Raw genomic sequence first — 17,072 nt, 5'->3', positions numbered from 1 at the left:
TTTAGAAGCATTGTATTTTTTTAACAGCTTTTGCATTCTTGCAAAGTTAGAAGCATGACTTAGCAAGCTAGAAGTCTTTCCAGCTGTTAAATGGACGAGGCCACTCATGTAATCATATTGTGACAAAGCATTCCTTTTCAATATGGTAGAGTTTTCAGTGAGTGAATGTCATTGACTGGCAGTTTTATGGTGTGAATGTTAACTGCCATATCTGAACCCATTCCTCGGTATTGCCCAGGTCTTGCTGCATGCAAGCACAGACTTGCACCTGTTGCTGAACAATTGCACATGGAATTGAATGTTGCCTAATCATCAGAGAACTTAACCACCTCTGGCCCAAATGATAAAAGGAAGCTCATTAATGAAGTGCTCAGGATGGTTGGGCCTCAGATAACCATAGTGATACCCCAGGGCTGCAACACTGTGCTCGTAATTTAGAAATCAGAAACAAGTTAGTCATAGTTTATATCTAATCACAATTTTAGATTTATGTTCATATATGCATTTCGAACATATCTGAAACAATATCCAATTCTACCCCGTTTCAGCTAACATGTTTGTCTTTGTAACCTGTAGACTTAACACTTCCAGGTTCAAAGTAAATTTGTTATCAAAGTATATATATTGTCAGCATATACAACCCTGAGATAAATTCAATAACCATAATGAAAGGCCACACCAACAGGGCAGACATCCAGTGTGCAAGAGACAAAAATCATGCAAATACAAAAAGAAAGAAAATAATAAATAAATAAGCAACAAATATCAAGAACATGAGATGAAGAGTTCTTGGAAGTGAGTCCAGAGGTTGTGGGAACAGTTCAGTGATGGGGCAAACCCCTCTGATTCAAGACCCTGCTGGTTGAAGGGTAATAACTGTTCTTGAAACTGGTGTTTTGAGTCCTGTGGTTCTTGTACTCTCTTGCCGATGGCAGTAGTGAGAAAGAGAGCATTTCCTGGGTGGTGGAAGACCCTGATGATGAATGTTGGTTTCCTGTGACAATACTCCATGTAGGTGTGCTCAATGGTGGGGAGGGCTTTACCCATGATGGGCTTGGCCGTATCCACTACTATTTGTAGAATTTTCTGTTCAAGGGTATTGGTGTTTCTGTACTAGACTATGATGCAGCCAGTCTATATACTTTCCACTACACATCTATAGAAGGTTGTCAAAGTTTTATTTGTCATGCCAAATCTTTGCAAATTTCTAAGGGGGTTGCTATGCTTTCTTTGTAATGACACTTACCCGCTGGGCCCAGAACAGAGCCTCTGAAATGACAGCACTGAAGAATAATAGCTGCTGACCCTCTCCACTTCTGATCTGCTGATGGGAACTGGCTCAAAGACTTCCAGTTTTCTGGAAATCAAATTAAATATGGCAAACTTAAAACTTTGACTCTTTGAAATATTTTCCTCTACTTCCCCACCTATTTTGCTACAAAATTCCTAGTAAAGGAAACTGAGACCAGTCTGCAAAGTCCAGTTGATTACTAGAAATACAAAGGTTTACACCCTTTTTTATGCCATGGATCAATACCATTAAGTAAGGGGGCTGTAGACCTCAGTTTGGGAACCCCTAGTTTACAGGGTCTCTTTATTGACAGAAGCAAATAGAGTTAAAATTTGTTAAGTGATGAGAGGGTCAAAAGCACCATGGGTTAATAAGACAGAACCTTGAACTGAAAATAATGGGCTTTGCATTCAAATTCTACCATTGGAACTGAAGACTTTAAGCTCAGATAAAATTCACTTCAGCCTATGACAGCGGTGTCATTAGCAAACTTAAATATGGCATTGGAACTGTGATTAGCCACACTGTATAAAAGGAGTTAAGCAGGAGGCGAAGCAGACAGCCTTGAGCTGATGAAGATCGTGGAGAAGTTGATAATCCAAACCGACTGAGGTCTGCGAGTAGGGTAATCAAGGATTCAATTGCACAAGGAGTTATTGAGGCCAAGGTCTTTATAGATTGGTTTTGAGGGGATGATAGTATTGAAAGCTGAGCTATAGTTGATTATGAGCATCCTGAAGTATGCATCTTTGCTGCCCAAATGTTGAGGGGTTGAGTGAAGAGCCAATGAAATTACATCTGCTGTGGACCTGTTGTGCCAGTTGGCAAATTGGAGCAGATCAAGGTAATTTCTTAAGCAGTTTTATTGTACTACTGGTTGAGCTCCCTTGTTTAAGCTCCATAAACGCGTGTTAATTCCAGTTCACCTTTTACTATTGTGCTTGCAGACTCACTGTCTCCTGACTAAATAACAATTTTACAGTTCTCACCCATTCCATCTCCCACTCTCTGCCTAATACCTCCATGGTTTTGCATAGTCTCTTACAGCCCCAAGCCTTGAGTTATATGGAATTAAGAGACTGCATCTCCAGCAGACCTCAAAAGTAATCATTGATTGGTTTAATCTTTATTTGCCTGAGCAGCAAGCTCTGGAATTGCACTATTTCCAACTCCCAACCCCCCCCCCCAATATTTTTAAAGGGTTCTTTTGGATTTCTTTGCTTTGTGGCTGCCTGTAAAGAGGCGAATCTCAAGGTTGAATAACGTATGCATACTTTGATAATAAATATACTTTGAAATTCCTCCTGCCTCCCCACTGCTCTCTCCACCTGCAAAATGCTCCACAAACCAATTTCATTACCATGTATTTGGTCTTTAGCAATGTTTTATTTGCATTTTTAATGACATTGTTAAGATTCTTTTAATGATTTGTAAAATTTGTACCTCTAGATCCATCTGACTAGGTGATTCACTTATTCCCGTATCTACAAAACATCATCATACACTTGGCAATATTCAAATGCAATTTCCATTTACAAATGCAGTTTCCAGGTTTATTTTCATTATAAAGTGCTAGACATTCTTTACGTTATCCGTATCAACATCCAACCCGACATCCTGCAACTTGGTGTCACCTGAACACCTTGAAATTTTATCAATTGTCATCAAAATCCCAAAAATATAAACTCCCAGAAATTGGAGGGCAAATTTGGATTTCCCATGATTATTACCATGAAACTAAAATGGTTCTCCTCAAAGCTGGGATGTGCATCCTAAGAAAAATACTGAAATAAATCCCAGGCCTGTGTGATGCACTAATTAAACAATGAACCTTTCAGCATCACTGTGCTGGGAACCATGAAAGAAGCTCAACACTGCTGTGAACAGCATATTCCATAACTCAGAACAGATAACATAACTTTATTCCAGGTGTTTTGTGAAAATGATGATACAATGGCAAAGAAAATCCAGAGCCAAAAGACAAGACATGACTGGTTTCCATCTCAGCGTGATTCTCAAACTGGTGTGGAGGTAATTCCAAGGAGTTTTGAATCTCACCATCAGGAGGAAGCTTCTGAAGAAATAAATGCTGGGTAAGTGAACCAACTTGCAGCTTTTATGTCACAGCTCAGCACTGATTTGGATCAGAGAATGGAAAATTTGAGAACAGAAACTATATCTGAATTTATTTTATTTTTTTATTGAGATACAACGCAGAATAGGCCCTTCGAGCCAAGCCATCCAGCAACCCCCAAGTTAACCTGAACTTAATCATTGGAACAATTGACAATGACCAATTAGCCCACCAGCCGGTACCTCTTTAGACTGTAGGAGGAAACTGGAGAGCCCGCAGGAAACCATGCGGTCATGGGGTGAACTTACAAACTCACCATGCTGCTCCTGAGGGAAGGTCTTTGCATTCAAGTGCTCTCTCTCCCTATATGTTGTCGGGGGGTTGGTTTAATCGGTACAGTTTGTAAAATCACGTTTATGGTGTGTTCTAGTTTCTAGACACTCCTTTTTTCTTGTTGCTATTTTTGCACAATTTTTGAATTGAGGTGACCTGCTGATAACTTACACTGAGTTGAACTGAAAAATGCCATTTGATTTTGTTTGATATTGTGTGTTTTCACTCTTTTTTTTTCCATTTACATTATTTGTGGGGGGTTTTTTGCACATTGGGAGAGAGGGTGGTTAATGTTTTTTCTTTGAACAGGTTCCACGATTCATCTTTATTTTGTGATTGTGGGAAAGATGAATCTCAGAGCTGTATACTGCATACGTACTTCGATTAAAAACTGTACTTTGAATCCTTACAGACAGCTACCATGCAGTCTGAGCTTGGATTCTATCTTTACTAATAAGAGTTTATTGGCACATTTCTTCCAATCACTGAACGATGAAGGTTATCAAAAATGACAGGGGATTGTGAGAAGTTGAGTAAATGGGTTAAGGAATGGCAGGTGGAAATTGGATAAGTGCATCTTAGAAAGTCAAATGCAGTTAGGACTTTTATAGTGAACAGCGGGGCCTGTGGAGTACAAGTACAGAGTTCACTGAAAGTGGAGACACAGGGTGGTGAAGCAGCTTTTGGTACACTGGCTGTCATTGGTCATGGCACTGAGTTTAAATTTGGGAGGACATAGTGTGGTGGTACATGATGCTGCCAAGGCTGCAGTTGGAGTACTGTGTTCAGATACAGGAATGATATTATTAAACTGGAAAGAGTGCAGAAAAGATTTACAAAAATGTTACCAGGTATTGAGAGGTGTATAAAATCATGATGGGCATAGACAGGGTGAATACACGGTCTTTTTCCACAAGGTTGGAGAAAATCAAAAAGTACAGGGCACAACTTCAAAGGTAAGAGGGAAAAGAGTAATATGCTGCTCGACAAAGTGGTTGAAGCAGGTATAATTATTATTAAAAGGCAGACATTCAAAGATTGGAAAGATTTAGAAGGTTATAGGCCAAATGCCGTCAGGCTGGGGCATCTTGCTCAGCAAAACCAGTAGAGCCAAATGGCCTATGTCCATACTGCATAACTCTATGGTAATATGCATTTATTAACAACTCAAGAGGATAGTGAGCTACATTTCTAATTTTTCAAGTGAAAGCAGTAGATGGTAATGTAGAATTATTGGGCAACACTGCAACAAATGGATTTTATGTGACTGCAGTATACAAAATGTACATTTGCAGGATTTGTATTTAGCCCCTGTAAAAATAAAATACTTTCTAAATAGTGATGGCTGGCACGCGCGCACTCACTCACTCTCTGAAGTATTTGTTATTTTTACACTGATCCCAACGCAAAAAGATTATTATGTGTCAAAATGATGACAGATCTCAACAAAGTGATCTAAATTAATTAGATATAAAATGCAAAACAATTGATTGCATAAGTATTCATTCCCTTCAGGTCAGTATTTAGTAGTTGCACCTTTGGCAGCAATTTCAGCCTAGAGTCTCTGTCAGTTTCACACATCTGGTCACTGCAATTTTACCCCATCCTTCTTTACAAAACAGTTCAAGCTCTGTCAGATTGCATGGGGATCGTAAGTGAACAGCCCTTTTCAAGTCCAGCCACAAATTCTCAAATGGATTGAGGTATGGTCTCTGACTTCACCACTCCAGGACATTAACTTTATTTTTTAAACCATTCCTGTGTAGCTTTGGCTTTATAATTGGGGTCATTGTCTTATTGGAAAACAAATCTCCCAAGTCATAGTTCTCTTGCAGATTGTATCAGGTTTACCTCTAGGATATCCTATTTTGCTGCAATCATTTTATTCTCTACCTTCACAAGCCTTTCAGGCTATGCTGGAGTGAAGTATCACCACAGCACGATGCACCCACCACCATGCCTCACTGTAGGGATGGTGTATTTTTGATGATATGCTGTGTTTGGCTTATGCCTAAAAGTGTTTAGCCTGATGGCCTAAAAGCACAATTTTGGTTTCATCAGACCACAGAACATTCGTCCAGCTGACTTCAGAGTCTCCCATGTGCCTTCAGCCAAACTCTAGTCAAGATTTCATGTTGGGTCTTCTTCCATCAGTGGCTTTCTCTTTGTCACTCTCCCACAAAGGTGAAGCACCCGAGTAATGGTTGTTGTATGCACAGTCTCTCCTATCTCAGCCACTGAAGCTTGCAACTCATCCAGAGTTGTCATAGGTCTCTCGATGGCCTCCCTCACTAGTCCCCTTCATGCACGGTCACTCAGTTTTTGAGGACAGCCTGCTCTAAGCGGATTTACAGCTGTACCATATTCTTTCCATTTCTTGATGGACTTATCTATGCTCCAAGGGCTATTCAGTGACTTAGAAATCTTTCTGTATCCATCTCCATTCGTGCTTTTCAATGACCTTTTTGCATAGTTGCTTAGCAAAATTATTGCAGTCTTGGTGTATCTTTTTGCCAGGATACTAACTCACTAGCAGTTGGATCTTCTAGATACATGTGTATTTTTACTGCAATCAATTGAAACACCTTGACTGCACATTTAACTATGTGACTTCTAAAAACCAACTGGCTGCACTACTGATAATTTGGTGAATACTTATGCAATTAATCATTTTGTTTTAATTTTTTTGTAATTAATTTTGTAATTAATTTAGATAATTTTATAGCAGTCTGTTTTCACCTTGACACATATTGATCAGTGTAAAAAAAAGCCAAATTAACTCCACTGTGATTTAATGTAATAAAACAATAAAACAAAAACTTCTGTGGGGTGGGTGTGAATACTTTTTATAGGCACTGTAGTTCTTGTAATTCCTCATCTATTGGTTCAGTTTGTAGATATAATTCAATCAAATAAGTAGGAGTATACTTAAATCAAAACATTGTTGGTATCTGCACCCATGTTTCGTACACAATTTTTGGAAACTAGTCTCGTAGTTATCGAACTACTGAACCAGACTTCAGCAAGTTTAACATTCTTGTCAAATTATTATTCTGTTTGACGACTTTAATCCACAGATTTATAAAGCAACATCTTAAACAAGACCATAACCACAATGCTGCGAATTATTATGTGCCTTTAACTATTGAAGACATTCTCCCAAAAAGCAACATTGTGGTAAGTGAATTTTAGCAGGGGTAGGAGGGTACTGTAGTTTAAGAGGGAAGTTGTGCATTGGAGTTTTAATAAATTCCTCTTCTATACAGTACTTCACTTTAAAAGTTTATTCATATTCTCTAATAGCTTGATGCCAGATTTCAAAAGAAAACATTACTACACACAATTTATCTAAAGGACCAAAAGTAAACCCTGACAGCTCCGTCATAAGCTGTGATCTACAACATAACATCATCAGTAGATAGATTGCAAGCACAGTATTTCAAAACATTAAGGATGCATTTGTTCACCTTCAAATTTCCAGTGGATCTAGGAACCGCCTGCCAGGAGAGTTATTCTCAAGTGAATTTTAAATAGCTGACAGTGCTCATTGACTGTAAATCCGAGCTTTACATCTGTTAAGTAACTCCAGATTATGGAAACTTGAGAGATGAAAATGCTGAATTCTGGTGGAGCAGAGAGGAGAAGGAAACTACTGGAGGAACAAAATGTTGAATGCACCTAGATGGCAATAGGAATAGTAAAGGAAAAACATCAGCACTGGTGTGAGTTGTCCATACATGATAGAACAACATTAGTGTCACTGGCAATAAACCAAGAAATATTTGACGCATATAAGAATTGAATGCCAGTTTAACTTGCACATAGATTGGACAAATCAAAATGATCAAGGCAGTCTTGAGGAGGACTCTTGAACAGCACATTAACTAACCACAAAGAAAATTGATCTTGGATCTGGTCCTGTGCAATGAGACAGATAATTAACCATTTTGTTGTAATTATAGATCCTCTTGGCAAGAGTGAGCACAGTATGATTTAATTTCTCATACATATGGAGCAGGCAATAGTTCAACCTAAAACCAGCGTATTTATACCTAAACAAGGGAGGCTACAATGGGATGAGGGAGGAGCAGACTAGCATAGACTGGAAACAGTCTACATAGTGGGACAGTTGAGGAACAGTGCAAGACTTTCAAAGAAATTTTGCATGGTGCTCATAAAAAGTATATTCTAGTTTAAAAACAAAGACAGCAGGGTGGAGACAACCAGCTCCTGCTCTCATTTCTTATGCTCTTAGGAACACAGTAGGATGTGTTGTGAGTGGTGTGGTGGGTGGGGGGGGGGGGGGGGGAGGGAGGGGAAAACAATGGAATTGCTGATGTTTTGGAAACAAATGTCTGAATGTCCTTCATCCCACAGTTGCTGCTCAATCCGCATGTTCCTCTCCAGTTTATTTTCAACTGCAAAGAGTATTGTAAAGTCAGTTAACTCAGGACTACCTTAGGATTACAATCTTGCAGTGTAAGCAACATCAGAAATGTATGCATTGATAAACAATAGATTCTGTAGGTGCTGGAAATCTTGAGCAAGTACTGGAGGATCTCAGCAAGTCAGGCAGCAACTATGGAGGAGACTGAACAGACAACATTTCAGGCAGAGACGCTTCATCGGGACTGCATTGTGTATCGATACTCTTCCTCTTCCTGAAAGTTCACACCATAGCTTGCTTGATCTTTAAACATTGCTTACTGACCATGAAGCAAGACCCCAAAAGAGAGAAAAAAATACAAAAATATGAAGTACAATTTATACATGTGTTTAATACACAATTTTTCTCCCCCCAGGAAGTGAAACATCTCAGCAATCTTTGGACAAATTACGTAACCCAGAAACAAGAGATTCTAGGCAGTTAAAACAGACCCTTCATACGGAATGTGACTATAGAATTGGTAATTAATGACTAGCAACGAGCTGGAATACTTAAGGAAAACAAATTTTCAACCAGATATTTCAAGTTGTGCTTTGTTTACTTTGAGATCACACTTTAGCAGTGTCTTAAACCATTGATTTAAATTCAAACAGCTTAATGTTGTAATAATAGTAACTGATCAATTATGAGTCAAAAATAATTTTGCTGGATGATCCAACTCTTAAATCTCATCAATTCTGCTTTATACCTCAATTCCAAAGCTTGCCTCATAGCACAAGAGGTTACTGTAATACCAACTATAGCAATCTGTTTCTGTATCATAGTTGTAATCAAAATTGACACTTAATCATCTGCAAAAACCATTGTTTTAATAATCTGAAATTGAAGCTTTCCAAACTACATAAATCTTAACCATAATGTCTCAAAGCTCTACATACTATATTACCTACATCCAAAAGTTGTAACTTCAAGACTTCAGTTAGTTCTGTATTGATTTCTGTACACCGAAAAAAGTTGACCATCCATCATTCAAATCTATAAAAGAAATAAATGAATTGCAATACTGTGTCATTAATTAGCACTGCTGACTGTTGTTTAATGTTAATGCACTTACTCCCAACCCAAAATATTGATACAAGTTTGGAAGTCAGAATTAGATTGAGGTGGAGGTACAAGTACAATGTGTGATTATGATATAATGCAATGAATTAAACTTGGTGAAAGAAAAAGGGATATGATTGGCCACTTAATAGTCTAGGATATAACTTGGACTGAAAAGATAGGAAGGAAACAGTGGTGATGGTGGTACTAATAATAGCAGATGGTTGTATGCTAGAATGAGGATTTCCTTAGCAAGCCAGCTACTGAATCTGTTTAAGTTAAGAAAGAAGGGAATATCATACAACTGGGATATTTCAAGTTTTTCCAAATCAGAGATAAATAAATTTACAGTGAGTTGATGGAATTGTGTAAGGACTGTACAGTAGTGAAGTTGAGGGAAACCAGGCTGAATTTTGATAACAGATGGGAAAGTGGAAACAAAACAGAGGGAAGTGAACAAAGCTTTGGAAAAGAATGATCACAAACATAACAGGGAATCCAAACGTTTTCATCAGGATCTAAATAGCAGGGGAATACCAAGGGAGTTGTGGCCAACTGGGAAATACAGTGTGATTCAAGCAGTAACAGAATCTAAAGCTGAAAGCAAGATAGGATATACAAAACATCAGAAGATAAGACAGCAAGAATATTTGTGGTAGTCAAAAGCCAAGCTGGCTATGCTCAGTAAACAGGTCACCTAATCAGGACGGGATATCATTCTGACTCGTGAGGATGAGGAGGTTGCAATGTTCCTTGGATACAGATGTTTAAATACCAGGATGCAGAATGGCTAGAAGTTTAGAAAATACTTTTGTTCAACAATGAATACAGATTTCCCAGGCTTTAAATTAAGTGGAGAAGATTTGAAAGCATCATGGAAAATTGTAACTGCTGTAGTCCAGCAAAATGGCACATCGCTTTTCAATGCTGCTTCAAAGACTGAAGTTTGATCTTGACAAAGGATGCTGTCCCCTTTGCAACCACATGGATTTCCTCTGGGTACCCTAGTTTCATTCAGCACATCTTTGGGATGTGTGTGGTAATGATAACTTATCCCATCCATTACTTTGTAGTAAGCAAAGTGAAATGAGACACAATGTGTCGCTGAAGTACAGATAATAAGGGCAGGGGGAAGGGACTAATGGAGCTGTTCACCTGGAAGTTGGCATCAGCCCAGTGGGGGGAAAATGGTCTCTATCAAAGCACAATTAGACTTTCAGTTTAATAACATTAATTTGATAAAGGCAGATCATGTCCATCCAGACTAAATGAATACTGAGGACCAAAGATGAATAGCTGTCACCCAGTTGGAATTTTAGAGCGTTCGTGCATCACACAAATATGGTTAGGAAAAACAAAGACCCGTGGAATTAAAGGAGCACCAGCACAGAGAGGTAACTGGCTTCAAAGCAGAAAGTTGTGGTAACAGATTGAGGACTGTTTTACATTCGTCCGTGCTGGTACATGAAATGATTTGGGCATAGGAGGACAGGATAAAGTAACACAAACCTTGACAGGATGGTCACCAAAAGTCAGAAGGATTGTAATGGACAGAAAGAAAAGGCTCAGGCAGGCTGGATCAATGGAGAAATGGCAAGTGTGAAGAATGTAACTTTACAGGACGAATGGGGAGCGATAATGTCAAATGGTCATTTCTAAATGGTGTCAAGAAAGAGTATTGGCATATGTGTGCATAAATCCCTGAAGGGACAAGGGAATATTGAAAAGTGACAAGTAGTTACATGAGATTCCAACTGAACATAAAGCAGGAAATCTGTATTCAACTACTTTGCCAACTCTGATCACCTAACTTCAAAAGAAGCATGACGGCCAAGGAAGATTTACCAGAATGTTTTAGGGATGAGATTTGACAGGAGAAGCTGTGTGATCAACCTGGAGGAAAGGTGTTCAGAGATTTGACAAAAGGATGCAAGATTAAGTAATCAGGGATCTATCAAGGGTTCAGGACAGATAAGATCCCTCAAGGACTCAAAGGTTTGATGCCCTAAATACTAAAATAATTCTATAATCATTAATAGAGTTGCAAAGTGACAAGAGCTCACTTAAAAGTACAATGTCCTGATATGCTTCCTGCTCAATTGCCTAACTAGTTACCTGCATAGTTAGTGCACTTGTTTGCAGATCACTAATGTATTCATAAACTAGAATGACTAATCAATAAGCAGAACTCAATAAATTGAAATAAAGCTGAGGGGTTTCCTAATTATCATACCTCCTTGTCATGCCCATTGTCTAAGAGAACAATCCTCCTGGACAACGGCAACCCTCAGAGGGATGAAAGAATAAAGTAGGACTAACCTGCAAAATGATCAGATTTCTGCGTAACTTCTTCAACAGTCTGAAAAAGAAAATAAAGATGCAAGAGATTTGAACATTCATAGCTTATGGCAAGCAAGGAATCTCATTGGACTCAGTTATACACAACATAGCAATAAGGTTTTAATAATCTTTTCATAATCACATCCTATCCATTTCTACAATTCCCTCTTCTGCCCTCGAGATCATTCTCTAAGCTTACTAGACCACTGCTAATTGGAACTATGCCCTCAGCCACACAAACCCAGGCTGCAAGAATAGCAGAGAGGCTGGTGTCCTCCGCAGAAAATGACTTGGCACCTGCTGTTGAGGCCTTTCTGACATTTACAGTGCGAAGTATGATGGAATACCGTCCCTTGCCTAGGTGAACACAACTTCAATAAATCATCAACGTTATTCACTGAAAGCAGCCCTTCTAACAGGTGCTCCAGTACATGCCAACTGTATAACAGAGCAGTTACTCTTCTACCTCACTCAAACACTACACACCAAATGCCCCCTTCACAACTAAGGGCAGCAGAGCCAGGGCAACACAACTTGCACATTTCTCACCATGTCACACATGTTCCCTTGAAAAATGTTAACCAAACAGCATGGGCAGGCCCTTTCACCCACTCAGTCTGTGCATGGATATTAGCGGCAAACTGCAATTAACCAATCAACCTGCAGCTCTTTGGGATGTGGCAGAAAACTGAAGCACCTAAGAGAAAAACCCACTCAGTCACAACTCGCAGATTGTTCTCCAGCTGTGAGGTCACAGGTATACAAGCTGCATCTGTTTTATTGCATTGGCAATCTATATCCGTAGGGCTGTTGAGATTAGAGAATGTGGTTCTAAACAGGCTCCTGAAAAGATAGTTAGGGAGATGGTTAATAAATGCTAGTCTTAACAGTAATGTCCACATCTCAAAAAAGTTTAATTAAAGCTGTAGAATTCTCCCCTTCAATCTCCCCACCTGTTAGTAACCTGTTTAAATTAGCGATGGAAGCAATTGCAAAACAAGATCGGGGCTGACTGGCCTGCTTTACATTCACGCCAAAATAAAACAGCACAGACAAAATGCCGGAGGAACTCAACAGGTCAGGCAGTATTTATGGGAAAGAGCAAAGGAGTGGGAAAGGACATGTTAAAAAAAGTTCTGGAATGAGCACAAGGTCTCACTAAAATACTTTCAGCTTAAGAATGTAGAAACAAAGACAGACTAACCAGTGGGTCTAACTAATCTTACAGATTCTGTAAATATCAAGGAAACAGCAACAACTGGTTAGATTAGTGAAGTCAGATTTATTTCATAGGTACAGAGTAGATTAACTCAGTGCAGGAAAAGCCATCTTTCTTTTTCCAGTAATTTTAAGATGGTGATAACTTTGTGTTTTCAAAATTTAATGGGGTTAAAGATTTTCAGCAGAGATTTTTAAAATATTTTGACAACACGGGGTTATATATTGTTATAACTCATTGATCTCAGAATATGTTACATCAATGTAGCCTTGATTTTCCCTTTGCCCAATATCTGTACAACACTGACAGTCCTATCGTTCAAAATTTACTGATTTATCACACTAACCACTGTGCTTATTTATTCCAAGTTTCCCTAAACTTATCTTTTTAAATCTCTGGATTTTTGTTTTGAAATTAAAGACATCAATTTATCTTCATACTGGATCACATCAAGTAAATGAATTAGCCCAGGATTTAACACCAAAATACCAATTCACATATTTTAACTACCCTCAGCCTTATTGTTCAAAGTCTAATGTTTGCAGATTAGTTTGACAAATTGATAACAAAATAGTTAAGATGATACCTTATTGATCCCAAAGGAAATTAGTGTCACAGTAGTATTACAAGTACACAGATGTACAACTATTAGAGAAGAATGAATAAAAGTTACCTCAAAGTCTACGGGGGGGGGGGGGAGGGGGGCATCCCTTCCCCAGCTGTAGGTTGACTCTTTATGGAGCCTAATGGTCAAGTGCAAGAATGACCTCATACAGCGCTCTTTGGAGCAGTACAGTTGCCTTGGTCTATTACTAAAAGTGAACCTCAGGTCAGCATGCAAAGCGTGAGAAACATTGTCCATTTCTGTAAGGTTTTTTGTTCTACCACAGCCTCCAGTGTGTCCAGTTTGACTCTTATAATAGAGCCAACCCTTCTAATCAGTTTATTGAGCCTGGTGGCATCACCCATGTTGATCCATTGCCCCAGCACACCATCACATAGAAGATTGCACTGGTGACAACAGACTAGTAGAACATGGGAAGGAGAGGCCTGCATACTCCAAAGGATCCCAGTCTCCTCAGGAAGTAGAGGCGACTCTGGCCCTTCTTGTACACAGCCTCTGTGTTGGTGCTCCAATCAAGTCCGTCATCAAGGTGCACTTGCTGGTCCTCACCATCGACGGTAACAGGAAGCAGTGCAGGCTCAGTCTCTCTGAAGTCCATCACCATCTCCTTTGTCTTACTGACGTTGTGCTACATATGATTCAGCTTGCACCATTTGACAAAGGAGTCAAATTGTAACTGATTCAAAATAAATTTGTAAAATCAAAAAAAATCTACAGATTTAAATATTACCCATATATAGGAAACATGCTTATATTGTAACATTCTATATTACTTCTCATGCTTACCTTTTTGAATGAGACAACCATTTGAAGGACAGCTTGGAGTGATAAATTCATTTGCTGCAGGTTCTCCAACTCATGCTAAAATAAAAGCAAAACTCTTAATTATTATCAATGGTACAACCCATCCTATAACGGAGGTTCATTTTGGTCTGCAAGAGCAACAAAGCTACACAAAGGACAAAGGATATGGGAGAAAGGTTATGCAAACCAGTCCTGCACTTCAGACAATCATGTCTGACCTACCAAAGGCCTCATTTCCTCTTCAGTGTCAGGTCCCACAGTCCCAATTCCCTGATCTTACAAAAATGTTTCTTCCCCTTTAAATCCCTCCAATGATCTCATCTTCATAGACCTCCTGGGTAAAAATCCAAAGGTTCACCATCCTCTTTAAGAAGCTTCTTTGCAGTTCAGTTTTATAATGATGAGGGTGGGGGGGGGGGGGGGGAGAGAGAGAGAGAGAAAGGAGATCATTTAACTACATCCTCTTATTAAATCATTCGCTTGTGGTACCATCTCGACATCTATTTATATTTACTGTGTGCTCCTTCCGGATTTTATATTTCACTAAATTGTCCTTCATTCTTCTGAAGTCCAAATACCATAGATCCAATTTCTTTATCTGCAGATGAGATTGTAAAAAAAGCCTCTCATTCCAGAAATTCACCTAGAAAATTTCTCCAAGACTGCTGCCTATGCCATTACATTGTTTCTAAGGGAATCAAATTATACACCACTACTCCAAATATAGCCCAACCTGTACAATTATAGCAACATTTCCCCATTTTTAAACCTCAATCCTTTTGCATCAAAAGGCAACATAAAGTACCATCTGCCTTCCTCACCACTCCTCACACTCAGAACCATAGAACATTACAGCACAGAAACAGGCCTTGTGGCCCTTCTTGGCTGTGCCGAACCATTTATCTTCCTAGTCCCGCTGACCTGCACCTGAACCACATCCCTCCATACACCTCTCATCCATGTACCTGTCCAAGTTTTTCTTAAATGTTAAAAGTGAGCTCGCATTTACCACTTCATCTGGCAGCTCATTCCACACCCCCACCACTTAGCTGCTATTACTTTTTGTGATTTAGGCACAAGAATATCAAGAGTTCTCTGTCCTCTTGTAATCTCTCTCCGTAGTGGGCTGCATTTAGGTTCTTCTTACCAAAATGTTTAACCCCACACTTACCTAGTTCTAATAACCCCCCCCATGCCCCCTCACCTACCTTCTGTCACTAATGAACTTGGATGCCCTACACACTACATACTGTCTCATACAGATCGCAAAAATAGTAGAACTCATCCTTGGGTCCCCCCAGTAATTTTTTAAATCCTGAAAATGACCTGTTTATTCTGTTTTTTGTAAGATAAAAAGGTCAATTTCTAGCCCAACATTACATTACTTCAGCAGGTTCATGGTGAAGTATTAATTCAAATTTAACTGATTATGATTTGCCTGCCGAATGCACACCGGTAATACCACTGCGAGGTTCCCCGTTGTACCTGCACATCATCACACTTGTTCATACAACACAAATAACAACTCTCCAATCTAATCCCAAATTCTAGCACAATAATCTCTAGATCACAGCCCTTCAAATATACATCCAAACACCTAGTCAACCCTCTAATATTTACACAAATTACATTAAAATCCACAAACCTTGCTTTTGACCAATGCCCTTATGGTGAGGGAGATGGGGATCCTCCCATTTCCTTGCTCTATTTAGGCCCCTCATAACTTTATGGCCCTAATTCCATCTCTCACAATTTCATTTGTTCCAAAGAAAAACACCTAATCCAAGGAAACGTCAAAACATTAATTTTTCACTTCTGGCAGTATCCTCAATTTTCCTCCAGTCTCCAGTCCTATTACTTTAATGAAATCAAACTTTAGGCCAACTAATATTGTCCTTAGTTCCAGCATAAAATCCTGCATCTAAGACCTGGTTAATTAGAGAAAGTATCCATTTGCTCATTAGAGTCAGTTTATTGACTTGCCCCACCATCTTTAAGGATTTATGGATGGACATTCCAGAGTCCCTCAATCGATTCATAACTCTCAATAACAACCCCTCCCCCCCAAGCTTATAGCTTGTTTACATATTGATACCACTCACCAAAAACATTACCTCAGATTTTTCTGCTTCCAGTTCACTTCCACTAATTCATTTCTTAACCTAACAAATTTGGCAAAACCCAATGTTGTCTCCATTTATAACCAAAAAAAAAGGAGAAATTAGGACATTTGGGACGGATTAAATGACATTTCACATGAGTTACCATGGCTGGATTTAGAGACTAGCATCCCAGAACAACCAAAGTGGGGAAGCTTTATTTATTGAATCCACACGGATTCCAGTCCACACTATCCTGTTGACACAATGGCTGAAAGGACAGTCTAAAAGTTACTCGGTTATTTCAAAGTTCAAGTTCAAAGTGCAAAGTATATGTATTATCCCTAAACAGTACACATACAATAGAATCAATGAAAGAGGACAGCCAACAACCAAAGTGCAAAAAAAACAAACTGTGCAAATTCAAAAAGAAAAAAAAATAGATAAATAAGCATTAAATAGAGAACCTGAGATGAACAGTCCTTGAAAATGATTCCAGTTTAGTGGGAACAATTCCGTGATGGGGCAACTAAAAGTGAGTGAAGTTATCCCCATTGGTTCAGGAGCCTGATGGTCAAGGGATAACAACTGTTCCTGAGCCTGGTGGTGTGAGTCCTGAGGCTCCTGCCCCTTATTCCTGATGGCAGCAGTGAGAAGGGAGTATGGCCTGGGAGGATTGTGGGGTTCCTTGATGATGGATACTGCTTTCCTGCATCAGCACTTTGTGTAGATGTGCTCAGTGGTGGGGAGGGCCTGACCCATGATGAACTGGGCTGTAGGATTTTCTATACCAGGCCAT

The 17,072-nt window shown here is 39.2% G+C and overlaps 1 protein-coding gene across 1 annotated transcript in view; it reads left to right on the top strand.

The window, feature by feature from the left end:
• The window catches only part of si:ch211-130h14.4 (uncharacterized), a 181,094-nt gene extending 172,069 nt beyond the window's left edge, over nucleotides 1–9,025 (top strand). The window contains exons 11-13 of the mRNA XM_059986043.1: nucleotides 3,221–3,384; nucleotides 6,776–6,875; nucleotides 8,501–9,025. Coding sequence (XP_059842026.1) covers nucleotides 3,221–3,384; nucleotides 6,776–6,875; nucleotides 8,501–8,569 — 333 coding nt within the window. The 3' untranslated portion in view covers nucleotides 8,570–9,025. The remainder of the gene's footprint in view (nucleotides 1–3,220; nucleotides 3,385–6,775; nucleotides 6,876–8,500) is intronic.
• Nucleotides 9,026–17,072: the final 8,047 nt, after the last annotated feature.

The sequence above is a fragment of the Hypanus sabinus genome, chromosome 12 (assembly GCF_030144855.1).
Source record: "Hypanus sabinus isolate sHypSab1 chromosome 12, sHypSab1.hap1, whole genome shotgun sequence".
Taxonomy (NCBI): domain Eukaryota; kingdom Metazoa; phylum Chordata; class Chondrichthyes; order Myliobatiformes; family Dasyatidae; genus Hypanus; species Hypanus sabinus.
Note: the sequence above shows the minus strand (reverse complement) of the source record. Positions and strands in the feature narration are given on the sequence as shown.